Source organism: Sinocyclocheilus anshuiensis, unplaced genomic scaffold, assembly GCF_001515605.1.
Source record: "Sinocyclocheilus anshuiensis isolate Anshui unplaced genomic scaffold, SAMN03320099.WGS_v1.1 scaffold319, whole genome shotgun sequence".
Taxonomy (NCBI): domain Eukaryota; kingdom Metazoa; phylum Chordata; class Actinopteri; order Cypriniformes; family Cyprinidae; genus Sinocyclocheilus; species Sinocyclocheilus anshuiensis.
Genome location: NW_015552566.1, coordinates 684,750 through 703,399, shown reverse-complemented (window position 1 = coordinate 703,399; position 18,650 = coordinate 684,750). Strand labels below are relative to the sequence as shown.

Genomic DNA, 18,650 nt, shown 5'->3' with positions numbered 1-18,650 from the left:
TAGCATAACATCTACAGACTAGCATGAACAGCCTAGCACCTACAGACTAGCATGCTAAAACACTCAGAACACCCTAACAACTGCATACCAGCACACTAAACCACCCAGAAAACCCAGCAACTACAAAGCAATAAACTAAAAAACACTCAGAACACCATAACGACTGCATATAGCACACTAAAAACACCCTACAAACTGCATACTAGCACACTAAAACACTCAAACAAAGTAGCAATACCAACACACTAAGACAGAACACATTCAGAAACCCAGCAACTACAAAGTATCATACTAAAAACCACTCAGAACACCCTAGCATCTATAGACTAGCATGACAGACTGAATGAGGCTAATTCCGGTAGTGCCATTGGCTCCTCCATGAAATGTTGGCTGTAACACACTAAAGATATTGAGAACACTTCAGAAACCACTCTGGCAGCCACTCACAACACCATTGCATTATGGTGACGTTTTATATGGGCACTTTGGCATGTACTCATAATTTCTTCAGAAAATGTCAAATATAGTTGTATACCTTTCAGTGAGATGAGGGAAGTGGTGTGCCACTCATGATTAGCTTGTGGGTCACAGATAAGTTTCTTGGTAACACTTTAGAACAGGGAACACATATTCACTAAGAGTTTTCCCTCAATAAACTCCTAATTTCCTGCTTATAAATAGTTAGTAAGGTAGTTAAGTTTAGGTATGTGGTGGATTAAGGGATATAAAATATGGTCATGCAGAATAAAGAAGTAATACAGTATATCCTATAAAAAAAGAAGCCTTATCTCAACTTGTACTGTTATCTACAAGGTGATACCCAGTTCTGTTGAAGTTTTATATATAAAAACGGAAGGAAAATCAGGAGTTTGAGGAAAATAATCACACCTGCAGTGTGACAAAAGCTGAGACAAACAGTGGGAAGCATAGTATGTGCGATTAGGTGATACGCCTCCAGAAAAGCCAATGCTACGCCAAAGGAATAAGTCTATTATGTAAAGTGCTGAGGAAGAATTTCATTATGTGATATGCAAAGTTTAATGCGAAGGGGTTTGCAAACAGACGTAAACAGCCAGCGAATAAGAAAAATAAAGGGAAAAGGCTCAGCAGCTCCGCAAGTCAAAGCTGAGTTGTTTGCCTGCCTTTTCCGATTTATTTGGCTGAAATCCCCAGAAGCTTAACTTCCCGTGAGCAACACGTCACACACACTCTTGCTCACTCACTCAAAGGATAGATGTCATACTAACAAAAAACATGGGGAAAGAATGAAAAAATATCCAGTACTGATTGGATAACAGCTAAAGTAATATTGGATGACTACACATCTTATTATTTTAGATCTTTTAAACATTGAGGTGTTTATTATGATCTGTCTTTTGAGCCCCTCATCTCGGCTAGGTAATTCTCAAACCCATAGCTGCATGTGCAGTTTATCTGAACACACAGCACTGAGGTTGTTTAAGGCTTGTGAACCAGACATCATCAGTTTGTTGTCTGATCTAGAGAGGAGATAGTGTATGGGCGCTATAAACCCTCATGCGCAATACCCTGAAAATTCCCCAGAACTTTGCCATCCTCTTTGGGTGGTTTGTGTAAAGAATGTCATATGTTTGCCATCTTTGCTAAAATACAGTTTTGTACCATATCCAGGCAAGTTTTTTTGCTAAAAACTAATTAGCATATGTGCAACGTTAGAGTAATATGTATTTCTGATCCAGTTTACTGTTTAAGGTAGCTGACCGACATTACAAAAACAACAACAATTTTTCGGTTAATCCCACACGTAAATGCAAGGCCCATGGGGGGAGCTTGTGAAGGGTTCCGGATGCTTATTTAGTCTGTTGGTGAGGACATATTTCATTTTGGCATGCCATTAGGACAAATGGGATTACACGGCCACTCTGGGAGCGAGGCTCAAGCGCAGGTGAGGCAAGCTGCTTGGGCACTGTCATCAGACGCCCAGGGAATCATTGCTAAAGGTCAGCCTGCATCTGAATGCCACAGCTTAGACACATTTGGTGTCGAAAGCTATTCCAATAAATATCCGCTCATCTCCTGTAAAAGCGTAATTCCTGCCTCTGTATTTTGAAGGCAGAAACCTGGAGGATTATGGTGATGTTAAGAGGCAGAGGGAGTTGGTAGGCTCTGGGATCAGTCTCAGCAGAAGCAGGGTGAGCCCGACTTATACACACACGGACAGAATAAATACTCGTAAAATACCAGATTTTGCTGCTTCCCTGAAGGGCTCAGAACCTCTAAAGCGATTCTATTTTCTTGTCATTGTTTATTTCCTTTTCAAAAGGGGCTTAGTTTCATAGGGCAGACCTTATTTCATTGAAAGTCACAACTATCGCTGCTGAAAATGCCATCCTAGACCAAATGAGCTTCAACAAAATTTGATTTAGTCTTTCAGAAGAAGACTGTTTAGACGGAAGGAAGTCGAGGTGGTTAAGTGAGTTAATAGGATAGTTTTCCCAAAAATTTAAATTCTGTCGTATAGGCCTAGTCACCCTCATGTCCTTTTAAACCCTTATTCTGTGGAAAACAAAAGACAGTATTCTCCATGTCTAAATGTCTTTTTTTTCTTACAGTGAAACTCAGTATGGCCCAGTTTTGTTCAGACCTCAACATTCCTCAAAATATCTTCTTTTATGTTCCACATTCAGTGACAAAAATTGTAGAGACTATATGGGTTTGGAATAACATGAGGGTGAGTAAATCATGACAATTTTAATTTTTGGCTGAACTATTTCTTTAAGAGCGCCTGGGGAGACAAACAAAACACATACAAAGCTGCTCTTTTCTACAGAATATGATTACCACCATGAGTATAAGGCACTGAGCATCTAAAGAAAGCACAATTTGATGTGCCAGACGTGAGAGGACACATCAATGAAATGGTGTGTTATGTTACATGCTTGGCCTTTATATACAGTGGGTACGGAAAGTATTCAGACCCCCTTAAATGGTGTGTGGCTTTCCTAATCAAGTCCAATCAGTATAATCAAACACAGCTGGACTCAAATGAAGGTGTAGAACCATCTCAAGGATGATCAGAAGAAATGGACAGCACCTAAGTTAAATATATGAGTGTCACAGCAAAGGGTCTGAATACTTAGGACCATGTGATATTTCAGTTTTTCTTTTTTAATAAATCTGCAAAAATGTCAACAATTCTGTGTTTTTCTGTCAATATGGGGTGCTGTGTGTACATTAATGAGGAAAAAAAAATTAACTTAAATGATTTTAGCAAATGGCTGCAATATAACAAAGAGTGAAAAATTTAAGGGGGTCTGAATACTTTCCGTACCCACTGTATATACTGCATATGTATTTATTACATTGTTTACCTTGAGGCATGCAAATCATCACTGATTGATGCAACAGCTTGCAAATACTATTGACAATGAGCTTGTGTCAAAATGATGATGATGATATTGGCCTTGATGTTTGATCTCTATTTGAAGACAGTATCCACTGAACAGTGATTAACAGCTCGGTACATCCATGAAAAAATATATAATACATGGTACATCAGTAGTCTTAAAATGTCAAACTTCCATATATATTTGTTCAGGAAAGATTCTATATTGATTTATTTATTAATGATTTAAAGAAACACTTACAAAAGAACATTTTACAAGGTTTACTAAGATCTGTATAAATGTTTTCTTCTATGTATTCTTGCATTATGATCTAGCTCTATCACAGTATTTCCCAACCTTTTTTGTACTGGGTATCCCTACAGACCCATCATTAATGCTCTAATACACTGTTTGTCAACAAACCAGAAATGTGCTGCTCTTACTTGATATTATACTCCATATCATTCAGCATTATCATTCATTTTAAGTGGCCATTTTTACAACAACCTTTAAATACAAAAACAAAATACTGTGGATGAAAAAGCCTTAAAGTATAGTGTCTACATTTAATGAGACACCTGAGCTTATTTGTCTTTCACAGGTTTTAATAGTTCTGGGGGCAATTATGGAGAAACTTTCTCAAAGAAGAACAAGCAGCAAATTTCTTTACAATACAGAATTTATGACTTGAATACAAATAACAAACACTAAGTCTGTCTCTTTCATTCTCTCAATATCTTTCTAGGCTGTGGGCTGGAGTTCCTGCTGGTCCTCTGTGGGCTGGAGCTCTCCTGGTCCTGCCCACGTCACTGCATTTGCTACATGGCCCCCAGCACCGTCAGCTGCCAAGCCCACAACTTCCTGTCCGTCCCGGAAGGCATTCCTCCGCACAGTGAGCGCATCTTCCTCCAAAACAACAAGATCCATCGACTACTGCGGGGCCACTTTAGCCCTACTACAGTCACTCTTTGGATTTACTCCAACAATATCACATACATTGAACCAACTACTTTCCAAGGGTTCACCTTGCTGGAGGAATTGGACCTGGGAGACAATCGCCACCTACGTTCACTGTCTGCAGAAACCTTTCACGGGCTGGGCCGGCTCCATGCCCTCCATCTATACCGCTGTGGCCTCAGTGCACTGCCGAATAACATCTTCCAGGGTCTCCGCAACCTCCAGTATCTGTACTTGCAGGTGAGACACTCACATAACTGCTTGCGTAACAAAATGAAATGGAACTGGATGTCATCTTGAACTATTGTTTTAGTATAAATATAACCAATATTTTGTTTCTGTGTCTAAAGGACAACCATTTGGAATATCTGCAGGATGATATTTTTGTGGACTTGCACAACTTGAGCCACCTGTTTCTTCATGGGAACCGTCTGTGGAGCCTGCACCAAAATACTTTTAGAGGACTGGGTGCTTTGGACCGGCTGCTACTTCACCACAACCAACTTCAGTGGGTGGACCACCTGGCATTCCACGACCTGCGGCGGCTCACTACCCTCTATTTGTTCAACAACTCCTTGACAGAGTTAGCTGGAGAGTGTCTGACCCAGCTGCCTGCACTGGAGTACCTTCGCCTCAACGACAACCCTTGGGAGTGTGACTGTAAGGCTTTATCACTGTGGGACTGGCTCAAAATGTTTCGGGGGTCCACGTCGTCAGTGGGTTGCGTGGCACCAGCAGAGCTGGCAGGCAAAGATCTGAAGCAGCTGAAGAAAGAGGACTTCCCAAATTGTTCCGGATCGGAGTCCCTGCACCAAAGTAAGACCAAGACTTGGGCAGGAACGGATAAGGTCTCACTGAAGAAGGAGCCCCATCCTGCCCAGCCTCCACAAACACACCCACACCACCCCCAACTGAATGAACAATACCCTTCCCCTCCCTCTCCCCTGCCCCAGCCACCCCCTGCCATAAATGGTGTACATGCAGGACCGGGAGGGTCTCCTGGCATAGTCCCTGCTCAGAGGCCCGGCCGTTCTCGAAACTGCACACGCCAACGTGTCAGGGGCAGCAAGGGAAAGGGACCTAACGAGGTCCACACCTTAAAGGAGATGGCGGATAAGGAGTACTCCTCTCCCGATTTCACCGGGAAATATGATGAAACATCTTCTGATGGTTCAAACACCCGCAGAAAGCACAAATGTACCCCCCGGACCTCTGTGCGTCCCCCTAGTGGGGTCCAGCAAGCCACCAACTGGGGACACTCTCATCATACACATTTCTTTCTCTCTAATATTCTGGGACTGCTTGTGATCATTCTGCGCTGAACTCTGATGCTGGAGCATCGTGGCATCATGGATATGCCGCAGTCCCCAGATCAGCTCTAGCTCCAGCATTACCAGGCCTACTAATGTGCGTATGTTTGTGTGTGTATGTGTGAGTGATAATGTGTACTACATTGTATAAGAAGCTTTGCCATTTAGACTGAAATAGATGAAAACTGAACAACGGATGTTATCAAATAAACTCAAAATGTGGGTTGGGGAACAAGAAGAATAGTGAAGCAAACTGAACATGCTTGCACTGCCACTGTTGTTGTTCTTTTTTTTTGTCCTTTATTGGTCTGGTCTATCCCCCTCTAAATGGAAAACCATTTCAATGAAAGAAAGCACAGATAACCAAATAAATGTGTAGAAAGAATGCGTAATATGAGGCACAAGTTAAGGCACAACATAAATGGAGATTGTGTTTAGAAAGCATGTCCTACTGCTACATAGAAACAAACATATAGGAGACCATCAAATGCTCCTAATTGTATAAGTACATTGTCCTGTGTTAAATATATTACATTATTGCCAAATAGATGCACAAAAATATCAGTGTAAGGTTTCAACCATTGGTAGGACTTGCTTTCTTCTCCGATGGAATATTATACACAGAATGATGTGAAACTAAAAGTGTTGTATGAAATGAAAAAGTGTTATAAACAGTCCTCCTAAACTGAATAGCCAGTACATAAGCACATACATTCTCCTTACCTCAGAAAAGTTAAGGCCTAAATAAAACATTATTTTCACTTTTAGATGTATTTTTTTGCCCTTTCAATAACTTCCTACATTTATTTTTCATATTTTCTTTTATTTTGCCCTAAAAAGTTACTTCAGGTGAATCATTCTTATTTTGGATTGTATTGTTATATAACAGAATATAAAAGCCAATGGTTATACTAGCTGCTATATTGTTTATAGAAGCAAATGAGACCCATTTTACCTCATTTGCTTCCAAAAAACACAGTTTGTGTGTGTGCGTGTGTAAAAAATTAGAGTTGTGTTTGTTTCTTTGTCTCTGTGTTGTTAGTTTTGTTTGGCTGTGACTCAGAGGACTTAGAAATGGACTGCTGATGGGGGCGCCGACTCTGGAGGGGACACAGGTCTAATTGAAGTGAACTCTATTTTGAAAAGCGCCTTCAGCCTGAGCCCACCATTGAAAACATAGACATCTTTCTTAGAGCGATGTGAAATCAACTGTTTTAACAAGACAGACAAGAAGAAAAGAAAACAACAGTTAAAAAAAACACAAAAACTAATTGTATCTTTAAGAGACTCAATGACAAAAAAACACATTTCAAATTTAGCATGGCCAAAAAAAAAGACCTTTTGCAGCCATAGGCCTGCTTGATTGCCACTACAGTGTCTGCTGTGAATGCAAATAGGAGTCCAAGAGAGGGACAATCACGTGAACACTTGGGACACTACGGATAACAGACGGTCTACCATCACAGATGCTGTGCAGTACAGGAGAACTATGCCTCCTGTTCTAAGACACACTTTGTAAAAAATAAGGAGAACTGTATCATCACAATCTGCAATGGAAATATTAATCAGTACTATGACACTGACATCATTAATGACATTTTTGATTACAACAGCGTTCCTGAATCTCTGAAGAACCTCTCTTCAGAACGCAATTATTATTTTTATTATTATTATTATTATGATTTGATTTTTTTTCCTTTGGTTGTTTTTTTTGTTTTGTTTACACATTTATTTGGTATGTCCGTAGGGCACCATTTTTTGACTAAACTGCACAATCCAGTCTCCTCTCATCCCTCCCTTTCTCTCTCTTCTGTGTCTCTCCATCCTAGTGATTTGATGGTTTAACGAGTCGTTCTCAAAAAAAAACAAGAAAAAACGTTTATAAAGATATTAAAATCTATATCTTCTTATGTTAAATATGTTTGTTTGCATTTACTTTGCTTGTGTGTTTATAGATGCCAATGTGGCCTGACAGAAAATGCTGTTTTACATATTTCCACCTCTCCTTGACTTAAATATTCATTTAAAATTTGGATCTTTGATAAGTGAAAAATGAATATACTCAAATGTATTTGAAATACATTTATTTTAATACTAAGTATTCTACAAATACAATACAGTATACCAGTTTAGTATACCAAAAGTACAACTGCAGGGTACTTTTATTAAGTATTTTATTAAGTCTGCTAAATTGGAACAACTAATTTTGAACTTAATGCACTTTAATTGTGCAGAAGTAGGGCTGAAGTCCAACTAAAGATACACTGAAGTATATTTGATTGTGCTAAAGTGGAACTATTGCAAGTATACTTCAGGTACACTTTAAATATCTTTCATTTAAAGGGATAGTTCACCCAAAAATGAAAATTCTGTCATTAATTACTCACCCTCACATCGTTTCAAACCCCTAAGACCTTCGTTCATCTTCGAAACACAAATTAAGAAATTTTTGATGGAATCTGAGAGCTGTCTGACCCTGCATAGACAGCAACGCAACTGAAATGTTCCCAAGTCCAGAAACGTAGTCGGCTGCGTCACACGGATACGCTGTTTCCATTCAGATCAAATCACAACAACGTAGGAAACAGATCCGGCGTGACGCAGCTGACACAGAACAGCATACGTTGTTTACGTCCAGCGGATATTCTCCAAAATGGCACCAGGGTGATGCGGAGAAGACAAATTGTTGAATAAAGTCTTTCTTTTTTTTCTTTTGCGCACAAAAAGTATTCTCGTAGTTTCGTATAATTGCAGTTGAACCACTGATGTCACATGGATTATTATACAGATCTCCTTCTTACGTTTCTGGACTTGGGAACATTTCAGTTGCGTTGCTGTCTATGTAGGGTCGGACAGCTCTCAGATTCCATCAAAAATATCTTAATTTGTGTTTCGAAGATGAACGAAGATCTTACGGGTTTGAAACGACATGAGGGTGAGTAATTAATGACAGAATTTTCATTTTTGGGTGAACTAACCCTTTAAAGACCAATATTATTCAAAGAATATACAGTCCTCATCAATATAGTGACATTAAAATACATTTTAGGCTTAATATTAAGAAATCTGCATTGTGCACAAGTAGTACTCCAAATAAAGTTGAATTATTTGAAATCAGTAAGTCTCGAGCGATATGTCAGTTAATATGTTAATAGATTTGAACTATACTTGAAATGAAATAATGAAAATAATGAATAATTAAATAAATGTATTTTAAATATATTACTTTTAATAGGGAAGTACTTGTTCTTTTTTAAATATTTAAAAACATTCAATTACCCTAAAAGCTAGATTTAACTTAGGACAAGTTAATTTTTCTTAACTCTTAATTAACAACTACCGCTACTACAATACAATTCCAAAGTTGGTTTGAATTAAATTTTAAATTAAAATTTGAATTCAGTTAAAATTATCTTGTTTTTAGGATGTTTTTACTGGAAAACAAGACAATAATACTGATTGTCCCACATGCTCTACTTTATAATCTGTCTCTCTGGATCCCACTCTGACTACACACCACAGCTCCCTGGATCTGAATTGAATTTACCTCTATATCCATGTGTATATCTGCAGACAAACACACACACACATAACCAGAATCTATCATGAGTCATCATACACTAATATATGTGCTTGATTACATGGAGAGGAACATCACCACCCACAAACACTATTAATTTAACTGATTTAAGCAATTTCACTTCACAAGTGCTACACAGGCTCACTGTATGTGTGTGTGTGTGTGTGTGTGTGTGTGCGTGCGTGTGTGCATGTGTGTGTGAAGTCTATTCAATCAGTGAAACATGCAAAAACTCATACAACTAAACCTCTATAAATCATCTCTGAAGCATTGCGTATTTATGAATGTGTTACTGCAAATCTGAAGATATTCATGGTTATCATTATGATTTTTAATCGGACTTTACAGCATAAATCCCATTCCCTCTCCCTCTATCCTATCCACCCACCGTGATGGAAATCGATTCCCGTGTTAGAGTGTAAATTACTTTTTCTTTTCTTTTTTTTAATTCTGTTCAATTGAAAAGATGGGAAAAGTTAGTTTTCTGCATGGCAGAGGACGTAAGCAGAAATACATCTGAATTGATGAGCATCTCTAAACTGATAACATGGTGGGTCTCGGCTCATTCTCTCTGACGTGCAATAGCTCGCTTCACCTATCCATCTCCCTCTCTCTCACTCTTACTCTATTCCATCCTCACCTCCATCCTATAGATTTACAACATCCAGTAGATAAAGTAGGAATATCACAGGAGCCTCAGTCATATTCATTAACACTGGCACTACAGGAAGACAACACAATATTTTAAAAGGCAAAATATAAGCAATCAAACTATCCTTGAGCTTCTGAAATAAAAACCAACTTAATGTACACTGAAAATATACAACTAAAAACTTCCTAGTAAAAAAAAAAATGCATTGATACAAAAAAAAATAATAAGCTGCAAAAACAAACTACTCGTTCTATATTTCAGCACCTTTGTCACACAGATGACTGCAACAATATATGACCATTCACACATCAATAATGCCTATTCATAGCAGAGACATGGTGGGCAAAACAGCCATAGAAATGCAAAACAGTCTGGTCAATTTTCTGTCTTTTTAAGCCATAGATATTTAGATAACCTCTAAAAGAATAAAAACAAAGGTATGTGAACAAACTAAAAGTTCTAGGCACTTGCAATCCATTTAAAGCACATGCTGCAAATGGCTTAAAGCACTAAGACAAAGATATTGAAAAAAAAAAAACACTTCGTTTACAAGTTATTGATGATGCATTCTATATGAAGGCAAGCAGATGAGCCCATATGAACACAACCTGCTATTGCATGTTAAACATTTTCTTTCTAATGGTAAAAATACTTAAGATACAATTCATAGCATCGTGTTCATATTCTGGGCGCAGCTGCATGCTTGCCTGTATATAGTACGCATTATCAATAATTTCAATTATTTGTGACATTTAATATCACAGTCTTAGTACATTACTTAGTGGGAAAACTGGAAAAATTACTAGCGGGCAGCAGAGGAAGCCTTGTTTTTCAATCCAAGTGTGTGTTCCTATAAGGAACTGACGTGTAAAAAATTGGGTGATCAGAAACCCTGGCTAGTTATAAAAGTCACTTAGATAATATTATTCCTAATACTAGAAGAAATTATGATATAAAAGTAAAATCAGGCAAAATCAAATGCTATTCTTAGGTGCATGCGCATGGCACTTGCCGCTCTGCATTTCATATCTCAACGTTAGCATTTAGCAACAAGCTGATGAATTATATTTTTAATAAGACCCTGATAATTCCAGTTTGATCTAAACATTGCATTTGAGTGCAGATGTTTTATGATCACAGTAACTATGGTTACATGCACAGATTTCTCATCAGTCCAACTGCAGTGTTTGTACCCTAAAATGTGCAATCCGGTGAAAATATCCATTTGTATGTGTATCGCAAGACCTGTTTTTCACACCATCTGCAAAGTTTAGTGCTGTGACACAAATATGCGCATGAAAAATTATGCATATGTAAAATCTCATTTACATGCCAATTATTCTTCTGACAAATTATGATCTGCACCACCACTTTCAGTCCAGATCAAGCTCAGTCTGATCATTTTTAATCCTACTGAGGTTTACATTGAGCTATCTGTTGCAATCGAATTACTAATGGATTATTAGGATGCATGTAAACATAGCTACTATAATGCGGGCTTTGCAACAAGGTTGTTATTGACAGATGGGAAAGACACAGCAAACCCACAATTTCACATGAGAAAAAGGTGCTTCTTAAAGGCACAGCAGCAAAAAAAAATTTATTATGAAAATGGTCATGTTTTGACACAAAATAATCATTAACATTAAAAGTAGTATGACCGTTTTAAAAATGCGTGATGCAGATGTCATTTTGCCTAGATGTTAATCCCTGCTTGAATTCAAAACATTTAATATTTTAAGCACTCGCTAAAGGAATAAAAACTGCACATTAGCGATTCAGCTAAACCCTGCGAGCTAAAAACTGTGATTGTGCCACTGCAGTCGTGAAGGCCAGAGCCAGACACAAAAAAACCTGCAGTATTTCTATTCCCAGCTCTGTGTTTTACTGGCATTTATTTGCAAGGGAGGAGCTGCTTCAAAGCGGCTAAAAATAGCCTGAGCTCAGTCCCCTCACAACTTCAAAAAAAAGGTCTGAATGAAGGAGGAGAGGATGTGTGAGGGAGCGAGGGCAGAGAGGGGAACGGGGTTAAAGGGAATGAGGAGAGCAGCGGGCCGGGGAACGAGGTGAGGAAGGACCCGATGGGAGAAGAGGCGATAAAAGAGACAGATGCAGAACAGATGGCGGGCCAGGGGGAAGAGTGGAAGAGGCTCGGGCCATGGACAGAACCGGAGTATGAGAACTACAGCAGTCAAGGGAAATGAGAGCTGTTGAGGACCACCGGAGCTGAGGGAGAGAGATAATGAGAAAGCGAAAGAAGGGGTGAATGATACTACAGTATTGAACACAGTATGGCTACCAAATGTACACCAACTCTAAGTAGGATTTGGACACTTAAGCCACACAAAATCAAAATTAAATCAAAACCTTGTTTAAATCTTGTATGTATATTCCTACTCTTATTGTGAATGATTTTTTGTGAACATTATTCCAGAGAAGAAAAATTTAAACAATAGCTGTTCATATGAAACAAATAGCTTATGTTGCACGGGGTAATTGATAAGTGGCTCATATTAGCACTATTTCAACAAAAACTCTTGCAAAAAGTATGGCAGCCTGATTTCATTAGTATGCATAGGCATTCATACATACCATTTAGACATGTTTTTGTAAGTTTGGTTATACTTGGAATCATCCAATATGGACATATTGATAGCATCTAAAAATGTACTTTAGCATAAGACTCTTTACAACTTAAATCTTTTTGCAAATTCTCTATATTGTACTGTATTGTATTGTATAGTTATTTTAAGACATTAAGACCTTTCTTCTCTCAACATTATGGTTATAATATCCTATTATATAGATATTGTAGAGTAGGCTTAAAGTAATTAAGTAAAAAAAATAAAAGTATTAAAATGCAATGCATTGCATTGCCCATATTTGTATTCTTTTGTATTTTACTGGTTTCACTATAATCATAACGTTCATTGTTCGGCTCATATGAACAACGCTTATGTTTTAGATGCTGCCAAAGTGCCAAAGTTTCTTCCATATTGTGATGCCTCAAGTAGATTAAGCTAAGACATTTTTATTAAACAGTGTGATATCAAAACATATACAGGGATCATTCACAACAACATGCATTTACAAAATAGATTAATTTCATGCCAACTTCAATCATTTGAGTTTCAGTATATGTAAAAACATATGAAAATGTATGTGTGCCAAACTTTACAGATAACTACGATTACTAATGAGATCACATGGACTATGGAAAGCCCACTTTTCATGACCCGTTTCTTGCCCTATATTTTACATGTATATCCTAATTCACATCACGAAGGTGGGTTCTGTATAGTTATAGACAATTGACTATTAAATTGCATGATTGTCACTGCTTTTGTACCAAAACAAAAAAAGGTTTGTTTTGTGAAATATACTGAAAATGTTTTCTTCTTTCTTTAAAATAGACACCACATTTTTTATTTTTCATAATTATTTCATATATTTCATCTAAAGCAACAACATTATTAAATGTGCCATATATATTGTTTGGGTCAAGTATAAATGTATAGATTTATGTGTTAATGTGCCACTGCGAGGCTGTACATGAACCCAAAAGAGGCGAAAGACTGTAGTGAGGAATCCAGTATGCAAGTGAGATGCACAGGTTTAATTGACTTCCTTTCACTGCTGCATGAGTTTAATTAAAAGCAAGCCTTTAGAAAATTAAAAAGTAAAAGAGAAAAAGAGAGAGGAAGAGCGAGCGAGGAAGAGCAGCAGGAAACGCAGAGAGAGGGAGACATGATAATTAACAGAATAAACGAAAGGACACAAACGTCATAGCACCTGCCTCTCACCACCTCCCCTTCCTCCCCATGCAAGTCCCTCTTTCCCCAATCAATCACAAACCTAATATCATCTTCCTCTATGTAAGCCCTTCCTCTCTCCACTCCACTGTTTATTTATTTAGCCTGAAAGTCCCATTAGGCCCTGCTGAACCTCACTCGTCTCAGCTGCATATAAAACAGCAGGCACTTTATAGCTAACACGATGCTACTTGACTCTGGAAGTCAAACTTTACCTGCCGAAGTGTAAGAATAAAACACAGCATGCATCAAAAAGAGACTTCTTCAAGTCCTTGATGATTTTGCATGATGTAGTTTTTACCAGTTCGGTTTTAACCTGTCACGACAAGAGTTATGGCCGCAAACTCCTCCACTTAAGCAAGTGCCGCCCGCGGTCAAGTGTAGTCTGGTGTATCAGCAGGCTTTACTGTGATTTACTGTAGCTGTTTATTACCGTTTGGTAAAAGACAACTGTACTCACTCACAGAGCAGCGACGTGCTGAAACCGTCTCTGTCAAACTAACGGCTGATCAATGGCTATAATTAAAAGGCCGGATCAATTTCAGCTGGGGCAACCCAATAAAAGTTGGGCTAAAACTGCACAGCCCCATCAGTCCTGAACAAATTCCAAGCTGAGATGAGCCCCTGAGCAGCGAGGATAATGACGTACACAACACTTTCTGCCTTTCAATTAATCACACACACACCGGCCTGACACACGGTACACTCCCAAACACAAAACCATCCACTTCCCAAGGTTTTATTTACCTCTGTGGAGAACTTGTGGCCATGTGCAGTTTTTCCTTTGTTTTTATTTCTTCTATTTTTGTAATTTTCTAAAATGTCTGGATACCATAACCCTACAGTCATGTATCTAAAAAGGATTTTTGGAATGCCTTGTCATTATTTACTTACCCCCCCCTGTTATTCCAAATCTATATTTGATATCAAAATATTGTTTGATTACGAGACATGGTAAACGGTGATGTGAATAATGACTTGAGTTGTATCAACTGCTTTTAAGGTGCTTTGCTAGAGACCCATGGTTGCCATAAACTACTATCATTCAAAAGTTTGAGGTCAGTAAGTTTTTATTTTATTTTTTTTAAAGAAATTAATACTTCATCAAAGATGCAATAAATTGAAGTAACAGTAAAGACATTTTGAGTTACAACAGATTTTGATTTCAAATTAATTAATTTGAACTGTCATTGAACTATTCAAAGAATTCTGAAAAAATATATATACTGTATCATAGTTTCCACAAACTGTTTTCAACAGTTTACAATAGTTCAACAATAATAATGAGATTAGGTTACTTTTGAAGGCTTCTGAAGGATCTTGTGACAGTGAAGACTGGAGTAATGGCTGCTGAAAATTCTGCTTTGCCATCAGAGGAATAAATTGTTCCCTATCGATACTTCACTCGTACTGCGTCTGTTTAAGACGCTTGGGCGGAAAACTCCTTTTTCTCCGATGACTCCTTTTTCTCTGATGACTGAAGCCTTTCAATAACGCAGTGTAACTGCACGGCCATTGGTTCGTGCAGTGAATAAAAAAACGAACCAATGGCTGGGCAGCGGAGCTGCACGAGCCTATGGCGGTAAAGCCCGCCAGAATGGGCGGGGTCATCTGGCTATATAAGCGGCACATCGCCATAGGATCCTCAGATTATTCTCCTTCAGTGACGACTACTAGATCTTCGCTCTACGATACTACGAAGCCTTCGCCGTGATCAAGCCTCGCAGCGGATTGAGAGACCCCTTCCTGCTCGGCCATTCTCGCCGCTTCACGCCGCCCTCGTGCTGCAGCAGCGACGGTCTCCAGTTCCCTGCCGCTATCCGGCGATATAAAAGAGCAAATTTTCGGCGTTGTTTCAAATGCCGCGCCGTTACTGTCGCTGACGGTCACGGCGAGTGTGTTTCATGCTTGGGCGCCGCCCATGCTGAAGCAGCACTCATTGAGACGGAATGTCCTCATTGCGAGGATATGAGTCTTGCCTCTCTGCGCTCGCAGAAAGCTTTCTTTTCAGAGAGCGACTCCAACCCTCGCGCCCTCGCGCCCTCCCGCTTTCTTCCTCCCAGGAGCCTGTGAGGAAAAAGCAGCGGGGCAGAGGAACTCGGCGCTCGGTGACGAGTGAGCCCACGCCGGCTGAGCCCCCGCGTGCCTCACTCTCTCCGCTCAGAGAGGTTTCTCCAGTCCACTTCTCCCTCCCAGTCCAGCATCCCTCTGTGGCTGCGAACGATCTGGTCTCATTTGGAGGAAGCGTGTGTGATGCCATGGACGACAGCATGTCGTTGGAGGCTTCAGATGCGGAGGAACTGTCGGGCTCGTACGTCGACCCCGCCCCCTTGCCATCTGCACAACCCAGCACAGCCAGCACGGGCATGGACGCCGAGCTTTTCCGCGTCCTGTCTGAAGCTGTGGAAGAGCTGGGTTTGGAGTGGTCTCCGCCGGAGGAGCCCACCCGCAGCCGCCTGGATGAGTGGTTCTTGCCGGGGCACAGTCAGGCCCCCGACAATGAGCTTCACCATTCTTTCTGGAGGTCCACGACGAGATCACCAGGTCTTGGCGTGCCCCCTACACGGCCCGACTTCGTGCCTCATTTTCGTCCACCCTCACATCAGTTGACGGCACCGAAGAAAAAGGTTACGCCAGCGTCCCTCTGCGGCTGCGAGCGATCTGGTCTCATTTGGAGGAAGCGTGTGTGACGCCATGGACGACAGCATGTTGTTGGAGTCTTCAGATGCGGACGAGCTGTCGGGCTCGTACGTCGACCCCGCCCCCTTGCCATCTGCACAACCCAGCATGGACGCAGATATTTTCCACCTCCTGTCTAAAGCGGTGGAGGAGCTGGGTTTAGAGTGGTCTCCGCCGGAGGAGCACACCCGCAGACATCTGGATGAGTGGTTCTTGCCGGGGCGCAGTCAGGCCCCTGACAACGAGCTTCACCATTCTTTCCGGAGGTCCACGACAAGATTACCAGGTCTTGGCGTGCCCACTACTCAGCCCGCCTTCGTGCCTCATCTTCGTCCACCCTCACATCAGTCGACGGCGCGGAAGAAAAAGGTTACGACAGACTGCCTCCCCTGGATGAGTCAGTGGCCGCGCATTACCCCTGCCCACGGCCATCGGCTGTAAAGCAAAGGCGGCCCAACCATTCATTCTATGGGGGTCTTACAAGTCTTCCAGGCCAAGCTCCTACGTTGCATGGACGAGTCCGGCCCAGACCCCGCGGCTTTTAAGGAGCTGCACAGTGCGACCGACCTGGCTCTACGCGCCACCAAGATGACAGCACAGGCGATTGGCAGATCCATGGCCAGCCTAATGGTGCTGGAGCGCCATCTATGGCTAAACCTGACGGAGATCAAGGATGCAGATAAGGTCCCCTTCCTCGACTCCCAGGTTTCCCCTACTGGCCTGTTTGGACCTGCAGTTGAAGGCTTTATTCCTGTGATGCAAAGCTGAATTTTCAGCATCATTACTCCAGTACTCAGTGTCACATGATCCTTCAGGAATCATTTTAATATGCTGATTTGTTGCTCAATAAATATTTCTTATTATTATCAATGTTGAAAACAGTTGTGGCACTTAATGCTTTTGTGGAAACAGTGACACATTTTATTTCAGAATTCTTTGATAAATAGAAAATAAAAAAACAGCATTTATAAGAAATAGATTTTTTTGTAACAACAAAAAAGTCTTTATTGGCAGTTTTGATCAATTTAAACGGTTATATACTGTGATATACTGTAGGGCTGCACGATTATGACAAAAATCATAATTGTCAATTATTCCCTTGAAATTGTAATTGCGATTATTAATTACGATTATCACAATTTACATTGAATGATGTTTATACCATTGTTTTATGCAACTGCATGCCGTATTTTTATATGAAAACAAACAAGCTGAAAACACTCTAACTGAAAAACTTGTAGTGCTTTTCTATAGTATTAAGCCTCAAATGTCAACTATACATCGGATTGGTTTCTTTAAATTATAAAAAAGTAAAAATATGAATGGTATTATAATGTTATACTAAAACTAAAATTAAAATAATGGGAAAAACCCTTAAGAACATGTAGAAAGAAAAAAACGCATCTTAAGTGTGCAGAATAACTTAAGTGGACTTTGAACGATTAATTGCCACTTTGAACGATTACGTAATTGTGGCATCCATAATTGTAATCGCGATTAGAAATTCGATTAATTGTGCAGCCCTAATATACTGTTTATATCAGTGACAGATGAGCTTTCAAATAAGTAAGAAATCTTCTATTGCTTTTACCATAAACATTCTGTTTAATGTGATTATGGCTCAGTAGTTAAGTTGACTGAGTAATTTTATGATAAAAGCAAGCAGATAAGGAACCAATAAAGTTAGGCTGAGAGAGAGACACAGAGAAAGAGAGGCAGGTCTATCTCATGGAGGACCGGACTATATATCCTGCCAGTGTCTTTGCATGCCTCAGTAATTTCTTCCTCCCTTTCCTTTCCTCCAAATGGGCATAATGCTTGAAATTGGATTGTGCCATTGAAGAAACACAACAGAGAGCACTGGCCTGTTTGCAAGTGGACATGTGTGGCATCCATGTATACTCTCTTGTGTTTATGCATTTTCTCAGTTCTTTGATGAGACTAATCTTCGTGCATACAGGGCAAGCTATAGTGATCCTATGAGATCATATATTCTTCGCCCTATTTAGCAGTGTAAAAAAATCCAATAAAACATGGCCAGTTTTCACATTCTGTGTTAATCATGGCTCACAGATCACAACAACTTTTATGACTGTGCCTTTTTTAATAAACTCAAACATGTAAACTACTGTTCATAAGTCTGGGGTCTGTACAATTTAAAAAAAAAGATAATAAGAATAATTTTATTCAGCATTAATTTGATCAAAATGTTTTCAGCATTGATAAGAAATGTTTCTTCAGCATCGAATCAGCATATAAGAATGATTTTTGAAGGATCATGTGACACTAAAGACT

The 18,650-nt window shown here is 39.7% G+C and overlaps 1 protein-coding gene across 1 annotated transcript; it reads left to right on the top strand.

Annotated features, from left to right (window-relative positions):
- The first annotated feature begins 1,882 nt into the window (after positions 1-1,882).
- rtn4rl1b (reticulon 4 receptor-like 1b) lies at positions 1,883-5,754 on the top strand. Its single transcript, XM_016455584.1, has 3 exons — positions 1,883-1,979; positions 4,111-4,562; positions 4,673-5,754. Exons 1-3 carry the CDS (start codon positions 1,883-1,885, stop codon positions 5,642-5,644), a joined length of 1,521 nt encoding a protein of 506 aa, XP_016311070.1. The 3' UTR covers positions 5,645-5,754.
- Positions 5,755-18,650: the final 12,896 nt, after the last annotated feature.

What these genes read in the sequence shown, in the direction of transcription:
- rtn4rl1b (XM_016455584.1), top strand. Translation starts at nt 1,883, where the DNA reads ATGGGATTACACGGCCACTCTGGGAGCGAGGCTCAAGCGCAGGTGAGG. An exon ending in CCAGGGAATCATTGCTAAAG is followed by an intron (nt 1,980 to 4,110) that starts GTCAGCCTGCAT and finishes ATATCTTTCTAG; the next exon opens with GCTGTGGGCTGGAGTTCCTG. An exon ending in TCCAGTATCTGTACTTGCAG is followed by an intron (nt 4,563 to 4,672) that starts GTGAGACACTCA and finishes CTGTGTCTAAAG; the next exon opens with GACAACCATTTGGAATATCT.